General features: G+C 40.4%; 2 protein-coding genes across 51 annotated transcripts in view; one reads left to right on the top strand and one right to left on the bottom strand.

The window, feature by feature from the left end:
• EGF (epidermal growth factor) overlaps window positions 1-21,233 on the bottom strand; it is a 101,589-nt gene that overhangs the window by 62,932 nt on the left and 17,424 nt on the right. For all 50 annotated transcript variants that reach the window (XM_001088957.5, XM_002804174.4, XM_015139033.3 and 47 more), the window contains 4 exons: window positions 10,133-10,332; window positions 7,829-8,010; window positions 7,197-7,424; window positions 6,243-6,445 (listed from right to left, as the gene is read on the bottom strand). In XM_001088957.5, coding sequence (XP_001088957.4) covers window positions 6,243-6,445; window positions 7,197-7,424; window positions 7,829-8,010; window positions 10,133-10,332 — 813 coding nt within the window. The remainder of the gene's footprint in view (window positions 1-6,242; window positions 6,446-7,196; window positions 7,425-7,828; window positions 8,011-10,132; window positions 10,333-21,233) is intronic.
• On the top strand, window positions 2,878-4,237 carry LOC698741 (TSR2, 20S rRNA accumulation, homolog (S. cerevisiae)-like). The gene has a single exon (XM_015139042.3). The coding sequence runs from the start codon at window positions 2,894-2,896 to the stop codon at window positions 3,467-3,469; it is 576 nt and encodes a 191-aa protein (XP_014994528.3). The 5' UTR covers window positions 2,878-2,893; the 3' UTR covers window positions 3,470-4,237.

Here is a 21,233-nt window from a genome sequence, read left to right as displayed (position 1 = left end):
AGCCCCCCCGCCCCAGAAAAGAGGTCTGAACTACAAATAATAGATTCAAGAGTCCTGTGGGCTGCTGCATAGGAAATAAAACAGAAAAATGACATGGGTTGTGTCACTGTTAGAGAGTAATGATGCACATAACCATATGAATGGTTCTGAGAAATTCCACTCGAGAAAAAACTCATTCAACTTTATTGAACACACCATCTCTAAATTGCCTGACCCCGAAAGGTTTTTTCTCCTAAGTAACCTCATTAAATCCCATAGAACTAGAGTTTTGAGGCCAGGCACTGTGGCTCATGCCTGTAATCCCAGCACTTTGAGAGGTCAAGGCGGGTGGATCACCTGAGGTCAAGAGTTTAAGACCAGCCTGGCCAATATGGCAAAACCCCGTCTCTACTAAAAATACAAATTAGCTGGGCATGGTGGTGGGTGCCTGCAATCCCAGTGACTCAGGAGGCTGAGGCAGAGAGAATTGCTTAAAACCCAGAAAGCGGAGGTTGCAATGAGCTGAGATTGCACCACTGCACTCCAGCCTCAGCAATAGAGCGAGAGACTGTCTCAAAAAAAAAAAAAAAAAAAAATACTAGAGTTTTGTAGAACATGCTTTGATAAATGATAGCTTAGGCATTTTGCAAGAAGTAAGTTAATTGATATTCATATTTGTATAAATATTTATATTTTATAACAAAAATAATATCAACCAGATTATATGATTTTTCTGTTATTTCTTCACTGAAGTAGCTTCACTACTAAATGCTTTGTAAAGCAAAGTACTACCTTCCAGATCACCAGAGGAGCTGCAATTTAGGCATAATATCCATGAGGAACTAACCAGCCTCTAGAGAAGTATGTCTTTACATCTGAAGGATAGGCTGGGCACAGTGGCTCATGCCTGTAACCCCAGGACTTTGGGAGGCTTAGGCAGACAGATCGCTTGAGCTCAGGAGTTTGAGACCAGCCTGGGCGATATGGTGAAACCCCACATCTACCAAAAATACAACAAAATTAGCCAGATGTGGTGATGCACGCCTGTAATCCCAGCTACTCAGGAGGCTGAGGCAGGAGGATTGCTTGATGCCAGGAGATGGAGGTTGCAGTGAGCCGAGATCACACCATTGCACTCCAGCCTGGGCAACAGAGCCAGACTTCGTCTCAAAAAAAAAAATCTGAAGGATGTCAGACACATTGAAAACCTGATAAAATTTATATACCATCTCCCTAGGTGGAACAGTGCATATTTTTTCATCTAACCCTAAAATCAATAGATCCACAGGCCCTACATCACAGGTAAAGAGCTCCTGCTTTCTAAGACACTAAAACAATTTAAACCAAATCAATAATCACCAAAATAACAGTGCCCCTGAAATCAAAAGTCCTTTGCACTTGGAGTATGTGTGAAGCGCATCTTTTGGTCAGTAACCTAAGCCAATCTCCAATACCAATTGTCTTCCGGGTTCCAGGTTTATCTGTGGCTCTGCAGCTGGCAGAGGCTTTCCAATCAAATTCTATTACTTGCCACATTGTTTGGGACTGCTCTTTAGTGAATCATTGTAGATTTTCTTCTGAAATTCACGCTTTCAGTTATCCTATTTGAACTCCCTGTCACAGAGGCTAAGTAGTGAGGGGCTCTGAAGACACAATATATTTATGGTAGAAAGAACACTAAACTGAGAGATTGATGATAGGACATTTTCTCCCACATTCATCATTAACTAGCTATGTAATCATGGAAAAGATGATCTATTTCTTCAGGTCTCTCAATTATGAAATGAGTACAATTATTCCTACCCTTCCTGTCTCACAACATTGCTGTGACAAACCGATAAACTAAAGCCCATGAAAACACTTTGAAAATTCGGAGGTGACATATAAATGTAAGAGAGGGTGATGATGATGGCAGACATATCTCTAATTACTGTGAATGGGACTCAGTAAACACTGGGACTCAGTAAATACTTGTTCATAATGGTTATTGGTTATGATTTTGTTGTGAGTCATCACCACTCAGACAATGAGTTGTATGTGAAGACAGCTTGAGTTGAAATTTCCCATGGAAGGTATGTGGCAGTGTATCAGATTCACTACCTTTATGTGTAGACGATCTACACTACTATTATGGATTCACCCATCTATTTTATAGCATTGCCACTAGGTTGTTGCTATTTAATGTGGTGCTAGAACCCACAGTTGAGCTGTTTCCCACAACTCTAGCTTTGTGAATTAAAGTGAGATCGCACCACTGCACTCCAGCCTGGGTGACAGAGTAAGACTCCATCTCAAAAAAAAAAAAAAAAAAAAAAAAAAAGAAAGAAAGAAAGAAAGTAGAAGATATAAACAATTCTATCTCTATTTCTGTACTTCAGAGAGCTATTTAAGGCTAACATTAAATCTATTTTAAAACCTTCTTGAAATAAAACTTTTACATAAAGGCGAGATGTTAGTGGCACTTCATTCACGAGGTACATTGAGCAGCCTAACGATCATAACAAATTTTTTAAACCTGACAACTTTTTTTTTCTGTAGGCTCCTTGTGGTATTTCACAAAAGCCTAACAATTTTTTTTTTTTTTAATTTTAATTTGAGACAGAGTCTCACTCTGTCACCCAGTCTGGAGTGCAGTGAAGCGATCTTGGCTCACTGCAGCCTCCATGTCCTGGGTTCAAGCGATCCTCCTGCCTCAGCCTCCCAAATAGCTGGGACTACAGGCATGCGCCACCATGCCCGGCTAATTTTTGTATTTTTTGTAGAGACAGGGTTTTGCCATGTTGGCCAGACTGGTCTCGAACTCCTGACCTCAAGCGATCTGTCTGCCTAGGCCTCCCAAAATGCTGGGATTACAGGCCTAAAAACTTTTTAAAAACAATTACATGGTAAAGAATTCAGGGACCGGGGCCGGATAATGGCGGGCGCTGCAGAAGATGCGCAAGCTCTTTTCCGGGCTGGGGTCTGCGCGGCCCTGGAGGCCTGGCCGGCCTTGCAGATCACTGTGGAGAATGGCTTCGGGGGTGTGCACAGCCAGGAGAAGGCCAAGTGGCTGGGGGGTGCAGTGGAGGATTACTTCAGGCGCAATGCTGACTTGGAGCTAGATGAGGTGGAAGACTTCCCTGGAGAGCTGTTGACCAACGAGTTTGATACAATTGTGGAAGATGGGAGTCTGCCCAAGGTGAGCCAGCAACTGCAGACCATGTTCCACCACTTCCAGAGGGGCGACGGGGCTGCTCTGAGGGAGATGGCCTCTCGCATTACTCAAAGAAAACGCAAGGTCACAGCTACTGCACTGAAAACAGCTAGAGAGACTGATGAGGATGAAGATGATGTGGACAGTGTGGAAGACATGGAGGTCACAGCTCCGAATGATGGGGCTGCCACAGATGGGGTCTGCTCCCAGCCTGAACCCTCTGATCCAGACGCTCAGACTATTAAGGAAGAGGATATAGTGGAAGATGGCTGGACCATTGTCTGGAGAAAAAAATGAGTGGGGATGGTTGGAAATGGCTTTGGGCCCTTATTTGCTAGTTCTGAGAGTTGTCTGTAGGGTTTTGTTTGTTTGTTTGTTTGTTTGTTTGAGGATTGCAGACCTGTGGACTGGTTACCCCATCTCCACCCTCTCCCCTGTTCCCGTGTCTGGCTCCCTCCAGGGCAAGGAAAACCTAGGGTCCTTGGTCTTGGGGGTGGGGGGACCTTGTCCAGCACATTCCCTTGGGCCTTTAGTTAACATCTGAGTGACCAAGCCGGGTTCCCCAGTACAGTGTCTTTTGGGTGCAGTCATTGTGAGGAAGGGGATGAGTGAGTGTGGGTGTGGCTGGAGGAGGAGCTAGATGCCAGTGGGCAGGTGGATTTAGAGAGGAGAGGACCAGCAGGAGCAGCAGCAGTACTCAGTGATAGGGGGCTGGCTGGGTCAGGAATGGTGAGATGAACGTGCAAGTGGAAGAGAGAATAGTTGAAGATGTGAACGAAAGTAGCTCTGGAGCCTTTCCCTTACCCCACCCCCCACACATGCAACAGCTCTGTACCCCTGCCCAGAACTTGGAACCTCCCAGGAATGCTGCCTTCCTGCAGCCCAGCCTCCAGCCCTGGGTTCCCTCAGGAATTCGAAGACCTTGGCTAGGTGGTGAGCTTGGAAGAGCTGGGCTTTGTTTTCTGCCTCCTGTAACCTCTTTCCTTACTCCTTATCCCATCCCATTTGAGTTCAGGGGTGAGGCTTAAGATCTTAATAAATAATACCTTACAGATTAAAAAAAAATTCAAACAGAGAAGACCACATTTACAGGTGGAAATTTGGGACTGTGACTAGATTCAGTCAATCACTTATTCTTTTCACTAATATTTACCATCTAAAATTTATTTATAAATACCTACTGTATATATGGTGGCTAAAAAAAGCAAACAAAATATACATGGTTTCTACCTGTATGGCACTTACAATCAAATGGGAGAGAGAATCCAAAGAAAGCAAATGTGTATGTAGTTACACCTCGCGATGGGTTCAATGAAAGGTGTACTATGAAAAAAGTAAGAGGTGAAGGGGCCTATTTTGATTGGCTTATCAGAGAAGACCTATGTGAGGACATGACATTTAAGCTCAGAACTGAAGAGAAGTCTAAGCCAAGGAAGAGTGTCTGCAAAACCCTAAAGGAATGAAGGAGATTAGCATGTTTGAGGAGTTACAGCAAGACTTGCACTAAATTCTAGTGAGGGCAGAGATCACTAGAGCAGGTTGGTCAAATATTGACGAGACTGGTAAAATGCTGAACTTCAACCTAAGTGCAAAGAAAAGCTTTTGACAGATTTTGTGTAGGAGAATGAATAGATCAGATTCAGAAAACAGAAGGATCAGTTGAGCGGCTACTGTAGTAGGCGAAACAAAAAGTGCCTGTCTGTTTAGACTATGGCAGTGGCAGTAGAGAAGAGAAGTGGACATTTGAAAAGTATATAGAAGGTAGAATGGAATGGATTTGGTGTTGGATTAGAAATTGGGGGTGCGACAGTAGGAAAAATCAGAGATGGCCCTGTAGATCCCAGAATATGCCACTCCAAAATAGGAAAGATTGTTGAGCTTCAAACAATTAAAAAGAAATAGATACAGAAAAGCTATCTCTATTTGCCTAAATGCAAGACACAGATTTACGAAGACAATAGGTACCCCGTCTCTACCAGGAATCACAAAAGTTAACCACTGAAGACAACTTTAGATCCTTATGGCCTCGCAATGGCTGCGGAGGTATCTACATTAACAAGCTTTATTTTTAATTTATTTTTATTTATTTATTTATTATTTTTTGAGACAGAGTCTTGCTCTGTTGCCCAGGCTGGAGTGCAGTGGTGCAATCTTGGCTCACAGAAAGCTCCACCTCCTGGGTTCACGCCATTCTCCTGCCTCCCAAGTAGCTGGGACTACAGGCGCCCACCACCACATCCAGCTAATTTTTTTGTATTTTTAGTAGAGATGGGGTTTCACCATGTTAGCCAGGATGGTCTCCATCTCCTGACCTTGTGATCTACCTGCCTCGGCCTCCCAAAGTGCTGGGATTACAGGCGTGAGCCACCATGCCCAGCCAACAAGCTTTATTAACTAGCATTTAGCTGCCATTTATTTGCCTTCCCCCAACTTGCTGCCCATAGAAACTCAAAGTCCTTTTCCTCTGTCTTGTCACTTCTCTAAAAATTTACTGTTCTTTATTAAAGATACTACATAAGCTGGCATTTAAAGCCACTTCTTTGAGAGCTACTACTTCCCCAGGTTTCTCCCATGTATATACAAATGTGCATGCTAATCCTTTTCTATTTGTTATTCTTTCTTTCTTCCTTCCTTCCTTCCTTTCTTTCTTTCTTTCTCTTTCTTTCTTTCTTCCTTTCTTCCTTTCCTTCCTTTCCTTCCGTCTTTCCTTCTTTCCTTCCTTCCTTCCTTCCTTCCTTCCTTCCTTCCTTTCTTTCTTTCTTTCTTTCTTTTTTTGAGACAGAGTCTTGCTGTGTTGTCCAGGCTGGTCTCAAACTCCTGGCCTCAAGCAATCCTCCCACCTCAGCCTTCCAAAGTGCAGAGATTACAAGTGTGAGCCACCATTGCTGGACTTCTATTTGTTTTTCTCCTGTTAATCTGCCTTTTCTTACAGGGGTCTGTTATAACTAAGAATATATGAGGGTTGAAGAAAAAAACATTTTTCCCCCTACAAGCCCTCATTGTCTGGCTCAAGCAGGTAAATGGGTGGAAACTATGTGTCAGGCCCCGCACAAGGTCAATGATGACTCACCACACTCCCGAGCATCATCTTCTGCCTTGGGCTGTGCAAGTGGATGCACTACTTTCAGTTCACCAGGTGGTACAAATGATGGATGGAGGTTAATTCTAACCATGTCCTTTCCAGTGTGTTTGTTGGCTATCCAAATTGTCCTCGTTTTCCATGTTGAATAGAAGACATGGTCACCAAAAAGGGACATTGCAAACAAATTGTGCCTAAAAAGCAACCACAAAAGAAAAAAGAACAATAGAACATTTGTTCTTTGGCTTATTAGAGTTTTACTTCATTTCAATTTATTGTCTAAGTTTTAACTACCTACCTTTTCCATTGTTTCTCATTTACGTTTAGAAAAGTATATTAAGTTTAAAATTTTATTTATGTCATCATACTCTGAGCTAATAAGATATAATTTCTAGCTCCAGATCCATTATCTCATTAATCTTTTAGTCATCCAATAAGTGTGATGAAAATGGGGAAGAACATAGGAACCGGGTAAGAATGGGTTTCTAGTGACATCAATTTCACATGACTAATTTCTGCCTTTTGCCACAAAGCTGGAAAGTCAGTTGCTGGCATGATAGCAAACCAATGAAATATAAAAATATATATAACATAATAATTCCAAAAAGAATAACTATGATCAACATGTGAGAACTTATTACGTGCCAAATACTCTGTTAATTATTTTTGTTTATATTCATTTACTTTCCCTTCACAATAATCCCAAGAGAGAGATGCTATGATTATCCTCACATTAAAGGAAACTGAGGATAAGAGAAGTTATAGAACCTACTCAAAGTCACTCATCTAACAGATGAGTTCAATCTGGAGCTTGAACTCAAGTCTTTTGGATTCAAAATCTATGGCCTAAACTACTATACCAGTTCTGTTGACAAAAGTAAAATTAATTTATCTTGTGGACTTCAAACGACAACTGTTTTATTTTATACCAAGAGTAAAACTTACTGTGTTGGATGTTTACTAACATGGACAGAACCTCCATCATAATCACAGGAGCAAATAAGAGAATTGCTTCCTTCTCTGCTGTACTGAATCCAAAACAGCCGCTTATCAAGCACATCCAATGACACAGCCGTTATTTTCTCTGATGTCTCTAACAGAGACTTCACTTCCACACCATCAAGATCTGCTCTGTAAAGGCTGCCAGCCACCTCTGAAGACCAAAATATAAACCTGAGGGAAAACACATTACATAGACCCAAAAATGAACGTATAGTGCCTTAAATGGCCAACTCTCTCAATGTTTCAGCAGCTCCTGCACAGGGCAAGTTTGACTTTTTTGAATGGAAATGTATTCAACAAGCAAACACTGCCCTATTGTAACATTACAAGCAATTTCAAGTTAGAAGGGGAATTATGTCTCTATAGCAGAAAACCATGATAGTTAGGAATATTTATGAAGGGATCCTGTCTCAGTTGAAATGCAGGCAATTGTCCTATAGAAAATGGTGCCTGTGTGCTACAAAGAGAGCTTTGGTCTCAGTGAGAGGACCCCTTTGAATTTAAAATGTTATAATTCTATCAATCTTCACTAGATTTGTAAATATATTTCAATGTCTGAATACAGCAGAATTTACCTTTCTACTGGATCAACTGCTATATTTGCAGGATATTTTAAAGCACTTAAAAGAACGTGGGAATTATTTCCTTTCATATCTGTTACTGTAATGATTCCTTCCTGTTGATTTGACCAAATAACTTCTTCATTTATCCAATTTATTGCCATTCCAGAAACATTTTTCTCTATATTACATACTCTCTGCAAAATCAAATTTTAAAATTGTTATTAATATTTCCCCATTCACAACAAAATTATTTTAATTGTTATATATAAAAAGTCTATTCTTTTAAGAACTTGTCATCTTTATGCATTTCCAAAATTGTTTAAATAATAAAGTAGTCACAGATATGGTGTCTTTGTTTTGATGCAGCATTATTAAACCTCCTGCAACCCCTAAGTAAATATTTCTGGAAATAGTATTTATATCATAGCTTTGAAACTAAAAATTATCCTACACACTATTTAAACTAGGCAGCCAACCATCATGTATTAATCATTTCAACTACAGTAATAGTGAAATTTTGCTGCAACCGTGAAGACAGCTTATTCCATTCCATTTGCTAATGGAACTTTCCAGATCTTCAACTGAACTCAATTCCAAGCTCTGCAAGATTTCCTTGGAGTTTGAGCTTACAGACATGAACTTGATGAATTTCTCATTATGGCCTTTATTCTTCTGGCCCTCTTCCTCCAATAGGCCTTCTTCCTTTCCACAGTCCTTCATGCCCTCACACTGTGACATGAGAGTAGCAGGGCGTCTTTTTATGCGCCTTGGGCTGTATTCCCAGCTCTTTCATGATAAAAATGCCCAACCAAAACTTTTCATCTCTTAATTTCAGCCAAGGGCAGGTAAGCTGGTCTTCTTGGGGAATGGAGGTTGCGAGGTAGGCAGAAGCCCCAATTTGAACTGTTGAAGATTTTCATGGTGTAAATATTCCACCATGGCCGACATCCAGCTACCCAGGTGACATCATTGAAATCAGAGTTGGGCTGAAATTGCATAATCTCATGAGCCTGTGCTATTTCTACATCTCATGTAAATAAATCTAGCCAACTTATTTTACCATGGAAAATAATGGCCAAAACCGCAATTACCTTTGCACCAACCTAATACATTCATAAACTAGCTCACCCAGGCAAATTGTTTGCATTTTAACAGTTGTCCTTTATAAGCAATGTTTTAACCCAAAGGAAGGAATATAGGGATGGAATTTTAGGCATCAGGCTGATCCTTTCCTAATGACTTGACATAAATTCACAACTATTTTAAGTTTTTCCATGTTCTTGATAGGAAACCCTTCAGATTCTTAGACTCAAGAGTTTGAAACTATACTACCACATGTCTGGAGGATAATGAGTAGCCATCCTTGTTAAAAGTGAGATTAGCAAGTATTAGAGATGTGGTAAAACAGATTAGCACCTAACTGAAGCTTTTAAGAATAATTGGAAAGAGAAAGATTTGGCTAAAAAACAAAAAAAAATTGTGCACTTTGTGTTGAGAAATCAACTCTTAAAATTTCTCTAGGCACATGATCTTTGTAATCCATCACCGAATTGAGAGAAACATTCCTCCTGGGACTCATATAAGGGTTCTACCAGCTAAATAGAAAGATTAAGGATCTTTGGTATGTACTTGAAGTAAAGTACCTTGTATCTGTCATCTGCTATATTATTTTTTTCCAAAGTGCAACCACTGTGAGAATAAAAAGAAGAAAAGTTTTCTTTCTACATGTCAGGTGCCAACACCCATGATGGAGATTTTATACAGATAAAACAGGGTCTCTCAACTTCAGCACTAATGACATTCCGGGCTGGATAATTCTTTATTCTGGGGCTGTTCTGCACAGTGTGAGATGTTTTGCAGCATCCCAGGCCTTTCCCCACTAGATGCCTTTATCGTCTCCACCTTCCTACCTCATCCACTTGTGACAACCAAAAATGTTTCCAGACACTGCCAATTGTTCCCTCAGGGAAAAACTGCCCCCCATCTGAGAACTACTGGGGTACCTTACAAATAGCAAGAAATAATCATGCAAATAATCTATCTTCATAAAATGGTGATCTGATTTAATAAACAGATATTTTCAAAATTACATTCATATCTTCACTTTCTCATTTTGGGGCTTCTGAAGAATATCAATGTGTGGACTTACTCAATAATATACTACCACATATGTAGATTAAATAAACGCCTATATTTAGCAGACACACACTTAAATTGTAATATAATTTTCATTTATCTATACATTAAGAATTCAATATATTATATTTGTCAGCCTGTACAAAAACAGCTCAAACACTGCAGGTAATGGTATTTTACCTCTTGCCTTGACCCATTCAGAAAAACTCTTTGCAAAAGTTGTCTTTCTAAATCCACCCAATAGATTGTTTTCTCTTTATAATGAAAATCCATGATCACTGAGACACCAGCATCCACCACCAATGGCTCATAATTGGTTCCTTCCGTGTCAATCCTAAAGATACTATTTCCGTGGGAGAAAATTAAGAAGGGTGCAGGACCTGGGTGGGAAGAAAGAGACCAAACTGTATACTTTCAATATTTTATCTCATTTAAACAAAATACTTCCCAAGGACAACCAACACAAGCAGAAATAATTTTTAATTACTGGTTTTCTGTTTAAAATAAAGTCTATTGTATAGATAATAAAGAGTTCCTATAGATATTCACACTTCATTTTGTAAATTGTCTTCTCCACAAACTGATTATAAGACATGAACACTGGTAAATTATGAAAAATGAACTATCTGAAGAGAAAGACACTTTTTACTCTTTATCCATAAAATACCTTTTTATGTTCAAAAAGAAACCACCCACCATATACTAATGTGGAAAGGATCTATATAAGTGTAAAATTTAATTATGTAAATTAGAACTAAAATTACAGATATTATCATTTTGGGAATGGACTCCTTGGGTCTTACCTACGACCAGAGACTTCAGCATAATGACCTAGAAGATGATAGTGAAAACTAAAAGGTCTTACATGGAAGCAGGAAAAATTGAAACGTTGTTTCAATTTCAAAATCCTATAAAGGTTCTGAAATTTTTTGACCCTGTTAGCTTTGCCACATAAATACAGGATGTCCAGATAAATTTGAATTCCATATATATTGCATGGGACATACACTAAAAATTTGTTCTCTATTTACCTGAAATTCAAATTTAACTAGGCACTTTTCATTTTTATTTGCTAAATCTGGGTGGCAAACCTCACTGGATTTCTTGGTGCCTGTAGGGCCTTGCTTGGTACCCTAATCCTGTACCTGGGGTCCTCTCCTGTTCTAGGTGATGGCCACCTACCAACTTTGATGCCCCAGTATTCGATATCTACTTGGGAACCTGATCCCTTCTTGGGAAACCTCACCACTAATTACTGACAGACACCACACACAGCTTGCCTTTGATGCTCTGAGATGACACCAGAGGATGAAATTCGTTTCATCAAGTCAAGTTAGTTTCCTTGGTCTCTCTCTCTTGACCAAGTGTGAGGAAGCTTGGGCCACTCTGCCTTTAGAAAATGACAGAATCGGCCGGGCGCGGTGGCTCAAGCCTGTAATCCCAGCACTTTGGGAGGCCGAGACGGGCGGATCACGAGGTCAGGAGATCGAGACCATCCTGGCGAACACGGTGAAACCCCGTCTCTACTAAAAAAATACAAAAAACTAGCCGGGCGAGGTGGCGGGCACCTGTAGTCCCAGCTACACAGGAGGCTGAGGCAGGAGAATGGCGGGAACCCGGGAGGCGGAGCTTGCAGTGAGCTGAGATCCGGCCACTGCGCTCCAGCCCTGGCGACAGAGCGAGACTCCGTCTCAAAAAAAAAAAAAAAAAAAAAAAAAAAAGAAAATGACAGAATCACTGGGGTGAATGGGGAACAGAGGGGAATTCTAACATATTATTGCTTCTGTGCTGGGCTTACTCCATTCTGTTTTATCATTAAAAGTAATGCCTTAATATGACTTAATAAATGTGTTTATTGTAAGCATTGAACAAAATGATGGGTTAACATCCTTTTACTCAGGGACTATGTTCTAGAGTCAGAAAACACTAATTCCACTTTGGAGAGTAAATTGAATTAAAGCTACAAGAGGGCTGGCGCTTCCTAGATGGCTGAATAGGAATAGCTCAAGTCTACAGCTCCCAGCAAGATCGACACAGAAGACAGGTGATTTCTGCATTTCCAACTGAAGTACCTGGTTCATCTCACTGGGACTGGTTGGACAGTGGGTGCAGCCTACAGAGGGTGAGCAAAAGCAGGGTGGGGCGTTGCCTCACCCAGGAAGTGCAAGCAGTCAGGAGATTTCATTTTCCTAGACAAGGGAAGTCATGAGTGACTGTACCCGGAAGAACCGTACACTCTTGTCCAAATACTGTGCTTTTCCCATGGTCTTTGCAACAAGCAGGCCAGGAGATTGCCTCCCCTGCCTGGCTTGGCAGGTCTCATACACACGGAGCCTTGCTCACTGCTAGCACAGCAGTCTGAGATCAACCTTGGATGCTAAAGCTTGGTGGGGGGGGGGGGAGGGACACCACCATTGCTGAGGCTTGATTAGGTATTTCTATGCTCACAGTGTAAACAAAGAAGCAGGGAAGCTCGAACTGGGCAGAACCCACCACAGCTCAACAAAGCCTACTGCCTCTCTAGATTCCACTTCTGGAGGCAGGGCATATCTGAACAAAAGGCAGCAGACACTTCTACAGACTTAAACATCCCTGCCTGACAACTCTGAAGAGAGCAGTGGTTTTCCCAGCACAGCATTTGAGATCCATTAACGGACATACTGCCTCCTCAAGTGGGTCCCTGAGCCTGTGTAGACCTACTGGGAGACACCTCCCAGTAGGGGCCAACAAACACCTCATACAGGTGGGTGCCCCTCTGGGACAAAGCTTCCTGAGGAAGAATCAGGCAGCAACATTTGCTCTTCTGCAGCCTCCTGGTGATACCCAGGCAAACAAGGTCTGGAGTGGACCTCCAGCAAACTCCATCAGACCTGTAGCTGAGGGGCCTGTCTGTCAGAAGGAAAATTAACAAACAGAAAGGAATAGCATCAACATCAACAGAAAGGACATCCACATCAAAACCCCATCCGTAGGTCACCAACATCAAAGACCAAAGGTAGATAAAACCACTAAGATGGGGAGAAACCAGAGCAGAAAGGCTGAAAATTCCAAAAGCCAGAATACCTCTTCTTTTCCAAAGGAACACAATTCCTTGCCAGCAAAGGAACAAAACTGGACAGAGAATGAGTTTGATGAGTTGACAGGAGTAGGCTTCAGAAGATTAGTAATAACAAACTTCTCCAAGCTAAAGGAGCATGGTCTAACCCATTGCAAGGAAGCTAAAAACCTTGAAAAACGGTTAGGCAAATGGCTAACTAGAATAACCAGCATAGAGAAGAGCTTAAATGACCTGATGGAGCTCAAAACCACAGCACAATAACTTTGTGATACATGCACAAGCTTCAACAGTCAATTCAATTGAGTGGAAGAAAGGATGTCAGTGATTGAAGATCAAATTAATGAAATAAAGCAAGAAGACAAGATTAGGGCCGGGCGCGGTGGCTCACGCCTGTAATCCCAGCACTTTGGGAGGCCGAGACGGGCGAATCACGAGGTCAGGAGATCGAGACCATCCTGGCTAGCACGGTGAAACCCCATCTCTACTAAAAAATACAAAAAACTAGCTGGGCGAGGTGGCGGGCGCCTGTAGTCCCAGCTACTCGGGAGGCTGAGGCAGGAGAATGGCATAAACCTGGGAGGCGGAGCTTGCAGTGAGCTGAGATCCAGCCACTGCACTCCAGCCTGGGTGACAGAGCGAGACTCTGTCTCAAAAAAAAAAAAAAAAAAAGACAAGATTAGAAAAAAAGAGTGAAAAGAAACAAACAAAACCTCCAAGAAATATGGAACTATGTGAAAAGATCAAATCTACATTTGATTGTTGTACCTGAAAGTGACAGGGAGAATGGAACCAAGTTAGAAAACACTCTTCAGGATATTATCCAGGAGAATATCCCCAACCTAGCAAGACAGGCCAACTTTCAAATTCAGGAAATACAGAGAATACCCCAAAGATACTCCTCGAGAAGAATAACCCCAAGACATATAATTATCAGATTCACCAAGGTTGAAATGAAGGAAAAAATATTAAGGGCAGCCAGAGAGAAAGGTCGAGTTACCCACAAAGGGAAGCCCGTCAGACTAACAGTGGATCTCTCTGCAGGAACCATACAAGCCAGAAGAGAGTGGGGGCCAATATTCAACATTCTTGAAGAAAAGAATTTTCAACCCAAAATTTCATATGCAGCCAAACTAAGCTTCATAAGCGAAGGAGAAATAAAATCCTTTACAGACAACCAAATGCTGAGAGACTTTGTCACCACCAGGCCTGCCTTACAAGAGCTCCTGAAGGAAGCACTAAACATGGAAAGGAAGAACTGGTACCAGTCACTGCAAAAACATGTCAAATGGTAAAGACCATCAATGCTAGGAAGAAACTGCAACAATTAACGGGCGAAGAACCAGCTAACATCACAATGACAGGATCAAATTCACACACAACAATATTAACCTTAAATGTAAATAGGCTAAATGCCCCAATTAAAATACACAGACTGGCAAATTGGATAAAGAGTCAAGACCCATCAATGTGCTGTATTTGGGAGATCCATCTCATGTGCAAAGTCACACATAGGCTCAAAATAAAGGGATGGAGGAAGATCTACCAAGCAAAAGGGAAGAAAGAAAAAAAAAAAATCTGGGGTTGCAATCCTGGTCTCTGATAAAGCAGACTTGAAGCCAACAAAGATCAAAAGAGACAAAGAAGGCCATTACATAATGGTAAAGGGATCAATGCAACAAGAAGAGCTAACTATCCTAATTGTACATACACCCGATACAGGAGCACCCAGATTCATAAAGCAAGTTCTTAGAGACCTACAAAGAGACTTAGACTCCCACACAATAAAAGTGGGAGACAGTAACACCCCACTGTCAATATTAGACATAGCAACGAGAAAGAAAATTAACAAGGATATTCAGAACTTGAACTCAGCTCTGGACCAAGCAGACCTAATAGACATCTACAGAACTCTCCACCCCAAATCAACAGAATACACATTCTTCTCAGCACCACATCACACTTATTCTAAAATTGACCACATAATTGGAAGTAAAACACTTCTCAGCAAATGCAAAAGAATGGAAATCGTAACAGTCTCTCAGACCACAGTCCAATCAAATTAGAACTCAGGATGAAGAAACTCACTCAAAATCCCACAACTACATGGAAACTGAACAACCTTCTCCTGAATGACTACCGGGTAAATAACGAAATTAAGGGAGAAATAAATGAGTTATTTGAAACCAATGGGAACAAAGACACAATGTACCAGAATCTCTGAGACACAGCTAAAGCAGTGTTTATACAGAAATTTATACACTAAATGCCCACAAGAGAAAGCAAGAAAGATCTAAAATCGACACCCTAACATCACAATTAAAAGAACTAGTGAAGCAAGAGCAAACAAATTCAAAAGTTAGCAGAAAACAAGAAATAAATAAGATCAGAGCAGAACTGAAGGAGATAGAGACACGAAAAACTTTTCAAAAAGTAATGAATCCAGGAAATGGTTTTTTTGAAAAGATTAACAAAATAGATAGACTGCTAGCCAGACTGATAAAGAAGAAAAGAGAGAAGAATCAAAAATAGACACAATAAAAAATGATAAAGGGGATATCACCACTGATTCCACAGAAATACAAACTACCATTAGAGAATACAATAAACACCTCTATGCAAATAAAATAGAAAATCTGGAAGAAATGGATAAATTCCTGGACACATACCCCCTCCCAAGACTAAACCAGGAAGAAGTTGAATCTCTGAGTAGACCAATAACAGGTTCTGAAATTGAGGCAATAATTAATAGCCTACCAACCAAAAAAAGTCCAGGACCAGACAGATTCACAACCAAATTCTACCAGAGGTACAAAGGGGAGCTGGCACCCTTCCTTCTGAAACTACTCCAATCAATAGAAAAAGAGAGAATCCTCCCTAACACATTTTATGAGGCCAGCATCATCCTGATACCAAAACCTGGCAGAGACACAACAGAAAAAGAGAATTTTAGGCCAATATCCCTGATGAATATCGATGCAAAAATCCTCAATAAAATACTGGCAAACCAGATCCAGCAGCACATCAAAAATCTTATCCACCATGATCGAGTTGGCTTCATCCCTGAGATGCAAGACTGATTCAACATACAAAAATCAATAAATATAATCCATCACATAAACAGAACCAATGACAAAAACCACATGATTATCCCAATAGATGCAGAAAAGGCCTTTGACAAAATTCAACACCCTTTCATGCTAAAAACTCTCAATAAACTAGGTATTGATAGAACGTATCTCAAAATAATAAAAGTTACTTGTGAGAAACCCGCAGTCAATATCATACTGAATGGGCAAAAACAGGAAGCATTCCCTGTGAAAACTGGAACAAGACAAGAATGTCCTCTCTCACCACTCCTATTCAACATAGTATTGGAAGTTCTGACCAGGGCAATCAGGCAAGAGGAAGAAATAAAGGGTATTCAATTAGGAAAAATGGACGTTAAATTGTCTGTGTTTGCAGATGACATGACTGTATATTTAGAAAACCCCATCATCTCAGCCCAAATTCTCTTTAAGCTGACAAGCAACTTCAGCAAACTCTCAGGATACAAAATCAATGTGCAAAAATCACAAGCATTCCTATACACCAATAATAGACAAACAGAGAGCCAAATCATGAGTGAACTCCCATTCACAATTACTACAAAGAGTATAAAATACCTAGAAATCCAACTTAGAAAGGATGTGAAGGACCTTTTCAAGGAGAACTACAAATCACTCCTCAAGGAAATAAAAGAGGACACAAACAAATGGAAGAACATTTCATGCTCATGGATAGGAAGAATCAATATCATGAAAAAGGCCATACTGCCCAAAGTAATTTATAAATTCAATGCTATCCGCATCAAGCTACCAACGACTTTCTTCACAGAATTGGAAAAAACTACTTTAAAGTTCATATGGAACCAAAAAAGAGCCCGCATTGCCAAGACAATCCTAATCCAAAAGAACAAAACTGGAGGCATCACGCCACCTGACTTCAAACTATACTACAAGGCTACAGTAACCAAAACAGCATGGTACTGGTACCAAAACAAATATATAGACCCATGGAACAGAACAGAGGCCTCAGAAATAACACCACACATCTACAACCATCTGATCTTTGACAAGCCTGACAAAAACGAGCAATAGGGAAAGAATTCCCTATTTAATAAATGGTACTGGGAAAACTGGCTAGCCGTATGTAGAAAGCTGAAAGTGGTTACCTTCCTTACACCTTACACAAAAATTTAAGATGGGTTAAGGACTTAAATGTAAGACCTAAAATCATAAAAACCCTAGAAGAAAACCTAGGCAATACCATTCAATACATAGGCATGAGCGAATACTCCATGTCTAAAACACAAAAAGCAATGGCAACAAAAGCCAAAATTGACAAATGGGATCTAATTAAACTAAAGAGCTTCTGCACAGCAAAAGAAACTATCATCAGAGTGAACAGGCAACCTACAGAATGGGAGAAAATTTTTGCAATGTACCCATCTGACAAAGGGCTAATATCCAGAATATACAAAAACTTAAAATTACAAGATAAAAACAAACAATCCCGTCAAAAAGTGGGCAAAGGATATGAACAGACACTTGTCAAAAGAAGGCACTTATGCAGCCAAAAGACACATGAAAAAATGCTCATCATCAGAGAAATGCAAATCAAAACCAAAGTGAGATACCATCTTATGCCAGTTAGAATGGCGATCATTAAAAAGTCAGGAAACAACAGATGCTGGAGAGGATGTGGAGAAAAATGGGAACGCTTTTACACTGTTGGTGGGAGTGTAAATTAGTTCAACCATTGTGGAAGACAGTGTGGCAATTCCTCAAGGATCTAGAACTAGAAATACCATTTGACCCAGCAATCCCATTACTGGATATGTACGCAAAGGATTATAAATCATACTACTGCCGGGCGCGGTGGCTCAAGCCTGTAATCCCAGCACTTTGGGAGGCCGAGGCGGGCGGATCACAAGGTCAGGAGATCGAGACCACAGTGAAACCCCGTCTCTACTAAAAATACAAAAAATTAGCCGGGCGCGGTGGCGGGCGCCTGTAGTCCCAGCTACTCAGGAGGCTGAGGCAGGAGAATGGCGGGAACCCGGGAGGCGGAGCTTGCAGTGAGCCGAGATCGCGCCACTGCACTCCAGCCTGGGCAACAGCGTGAGACTCCGTCTCAAAAAAAAAAAAAAAAAAAAAAAAAAAATCATACTACTATACAGACACATGCACATGTATGTTTATTGTGGCACTATTCACAATAGCAAAGACTTGGAACCAACCCAAATGTCTATCAATAATAGACTGGAAAAAGAAAATGTGGCACATATACACCATGGAATACTACGCCGCCATAAAAGAGGATGAGTTCACGTCCTTTGCAGGGGCATGGTTGAAGCTGGAAACCATCATTCTCAGCAAACTATCACAAGGATAGAAAACCAAACACTGCGTGTTCTCACTCATAAGTGGGAATTAAACAATGAGAACACATGGACACCGGGAGGGGAATATCACACACCAGGGCCTGTTGGGAGGTGGGCAGCTGGGGGAGGGATAGCGTTGGGAGAAATACCTAATGTAAATGACGAGTTGATGGGTGCAGCAAACCAACATGGTCCATGTATTCCTATGTAACAAACTTGCACATTGTGCTCATGTACTCTAGAACTTAAAGTATTAAAAAAAAAAAAGAAAGAAAGAAATGCTACAAGAGGCTGGGAGAACTGTAAGATCATGGGAGTTTGAAATAGGTGCCAACATAAATGTCTAAGAGAATTCACTCAAATTATTCTTCCCAGATCTTTGCTACAAGCTCCACTATACAGACACGTAGTGAGGGGCCATGCCCCTCAGTTGTAGAATCACGTAGGCATCTTGGGAGAAAGGGAAAGGGTACCAGACAGAAAGCCAGAGGCCTGGTTTCCAGTCCTGGCCCCACCAGCTTCGCTTCTCTGGACATCTCACAGGATCTCCCCTGCCTGTATCAGAGGATTACTATGGGAAAAAAATGAAATTATAGATGTGAAAGTATTTTATTAATTGTGAAGGACTACATGTATATCATTTGCCATTGCTTTTTGCCACAACCAAGTTTTCACTACATAAGTTGTACAACTGCTTGGATTTGAACCCAGAGACTGGAACATTGGTATAACTTGTGTCTAATACAGCAATTCACCATGGAGAAAATGAAGACACTAGGAAGAGAACCTTAAACTCATAGCTATTAGTTTGTGGGGCATAGATTACCACGGACGTCTAGATTTATTTCTAAGAGTTCTCTGCTATGTGTATCATGTATCATGTGTCATGCATGCTCTATAGTCTATGCAGAATAAATGTATCCAACACATATTGTTAATTTCCTAATGCATTGACATATTGGTAAGATCAATAAAATATTTTATTTAAAAATATTACTAAATGGGAGGTTTTCATGTAAAAAAAAGAGAAAGAAAAGGCTCTTTAAACATTTTAATATTCCTTACCACATAACACAGTAGAATCCTCTGTACATAATAGGCACTCAAACTTTTTGAATAAATCAATAAACTAATGAAGAAATAATTGTGTTCTGTTTATTTGAGCTTTCACTAATAGGAACAAAGCCATAGAAACAGATATATCAAATTAATAAAAGATGGGTCTAGTCAGTGGTACTTTTTCTACTAACAGCAATAATAAAAAAAAATTTTACATACTGACCTCATTTATCCTCAACATAACACTAGGAGCCAATAAGTCAGAGGGAAAAGAGAAATCTCAAGAATTTTTAAATTCATAAAACACAAATTATAGCACTAAATTCTGTAACTTTTCAAAAAAATAGAGTAATTATAAAACTACAAAATCAAAGTATAAATAATTAATACATTTTATCTTCAGATTTTGCCCATCTAAGAGCTAATCATAGCATACAGTTCCTAGCAACTAGGAAGACTTTTGACATTTTCAAATTGTTTCCCAAAATTGTTTGTTCAAAAGAATCACCCAGAGTGCCTCTCTGTGAGTGTGTGAGTGAATGTTTGTATTTTTTGCAGATTCCTACTCTTGAGATTCCAGTTAATCCAGCAGGGCTGGGCTGAGGGGTATGCTTTTTTTTTTTCTTTTTAACAGGCACTCCAGGTGCTTCTCAGGTCTTGGTGAACCCGGAAAACATGGATCTAATTAAGAGGAAATTCAGTGACGTTTCCCAAAGTCCCACCACTAGTAGGTAGTAGACTTGGAATTAGAATCCAGGTACTACACTCGCAATCTAGTACACTTCCAACTCTACCCTGCCTTGGTCTGGGTTGTCACTTGTCAAGATATTACAATCTTCATTTTCTTTGTGTAACCAATTGTAATTCCATTCCCTCAAAGCACCATTTGTTTTTCCTACACTGTCAACACCATGTTATGTAAACCAGAGTCCAGGCTATATTTGTAAGAATGTAATAAAATATAATTTTAAAGAAAATAAAACACTTTGAGAATTAGGCTTTGTGAATAATAATTACAGATGTGAAAGTATTTGGTTAATTGTGGAGGACTACATGTATATCATTTGCCATTATTCTGTTCTACCAATGGAAATGATAAATATGGTAATGTTTTTTCAGACCTGTCAAGGACTCTGTAAACACTGGTGTGTGGTACAGTCTGTGGATTTGAACATCAGCAAGGTGTGTGTGTTTGAACAGCTAAAGCTTTCCCATGTCAAAACTTACAACATTTGTTTTGGGGGGAAGTACATAGAAAATGAAATATCATTTCTAGGGAACACAAACCTTAAGGCAGCAAACAGGTCACAGCAAATCAATTAGAACCTCTGACTTCTCAACCTAGGGATTAGTAGGGGTTCTTCAGGAATTAGAAAGGAGTTCAGAATGTTTGGAGCATATTGAAGATGTTCATCAGTGACTACAAAAAACTATGACTACATAGCACAGAGGTCAGTGATGAAAAGCAGGCTTTGCTTGAAGTAGGAGGCAGAAACAGAACATTTCATAACATGTGCCCATTCATCCTCTGTGAGTCTGAGGGAGTGCCCCACACAGGTAAATGAGAAGAGACATTACCTGTCTTCTGCAGGCCTTGGGGGCAAACACTCACGAGAGCTAGTTAACACATAAATGATAACCATAACCAGATTAACAAGAAATCCTAGCTGTCTCTCAGGTCAACACTGCCACCTGCCCTCACCACCACAGGTTTCTTGCCCTAAATCTAGAGACAGACTGAA

Source organism: Macaca mulatta, chromosome 5, assembly GCF_049350105.2.
Source record: "Macaca mulatta isolate MMU2019108-1 chromosome 5, T2T-MMU8v2.0, whole genome shotgun sequence".
In the NCBI taxonomy this organism is placed as follows: domain Eukaryota; kingdom Metazoa; phylum Chordata; class Mammalia; order Primates; family Cercopithecidae; genus Macaca; species Macaca mulatta.
The sequence above is the reverse complement of the archived record's forward strand: the minus strand, read 5'-3'. Positions and strand labels throughout refer to the sequence as shown.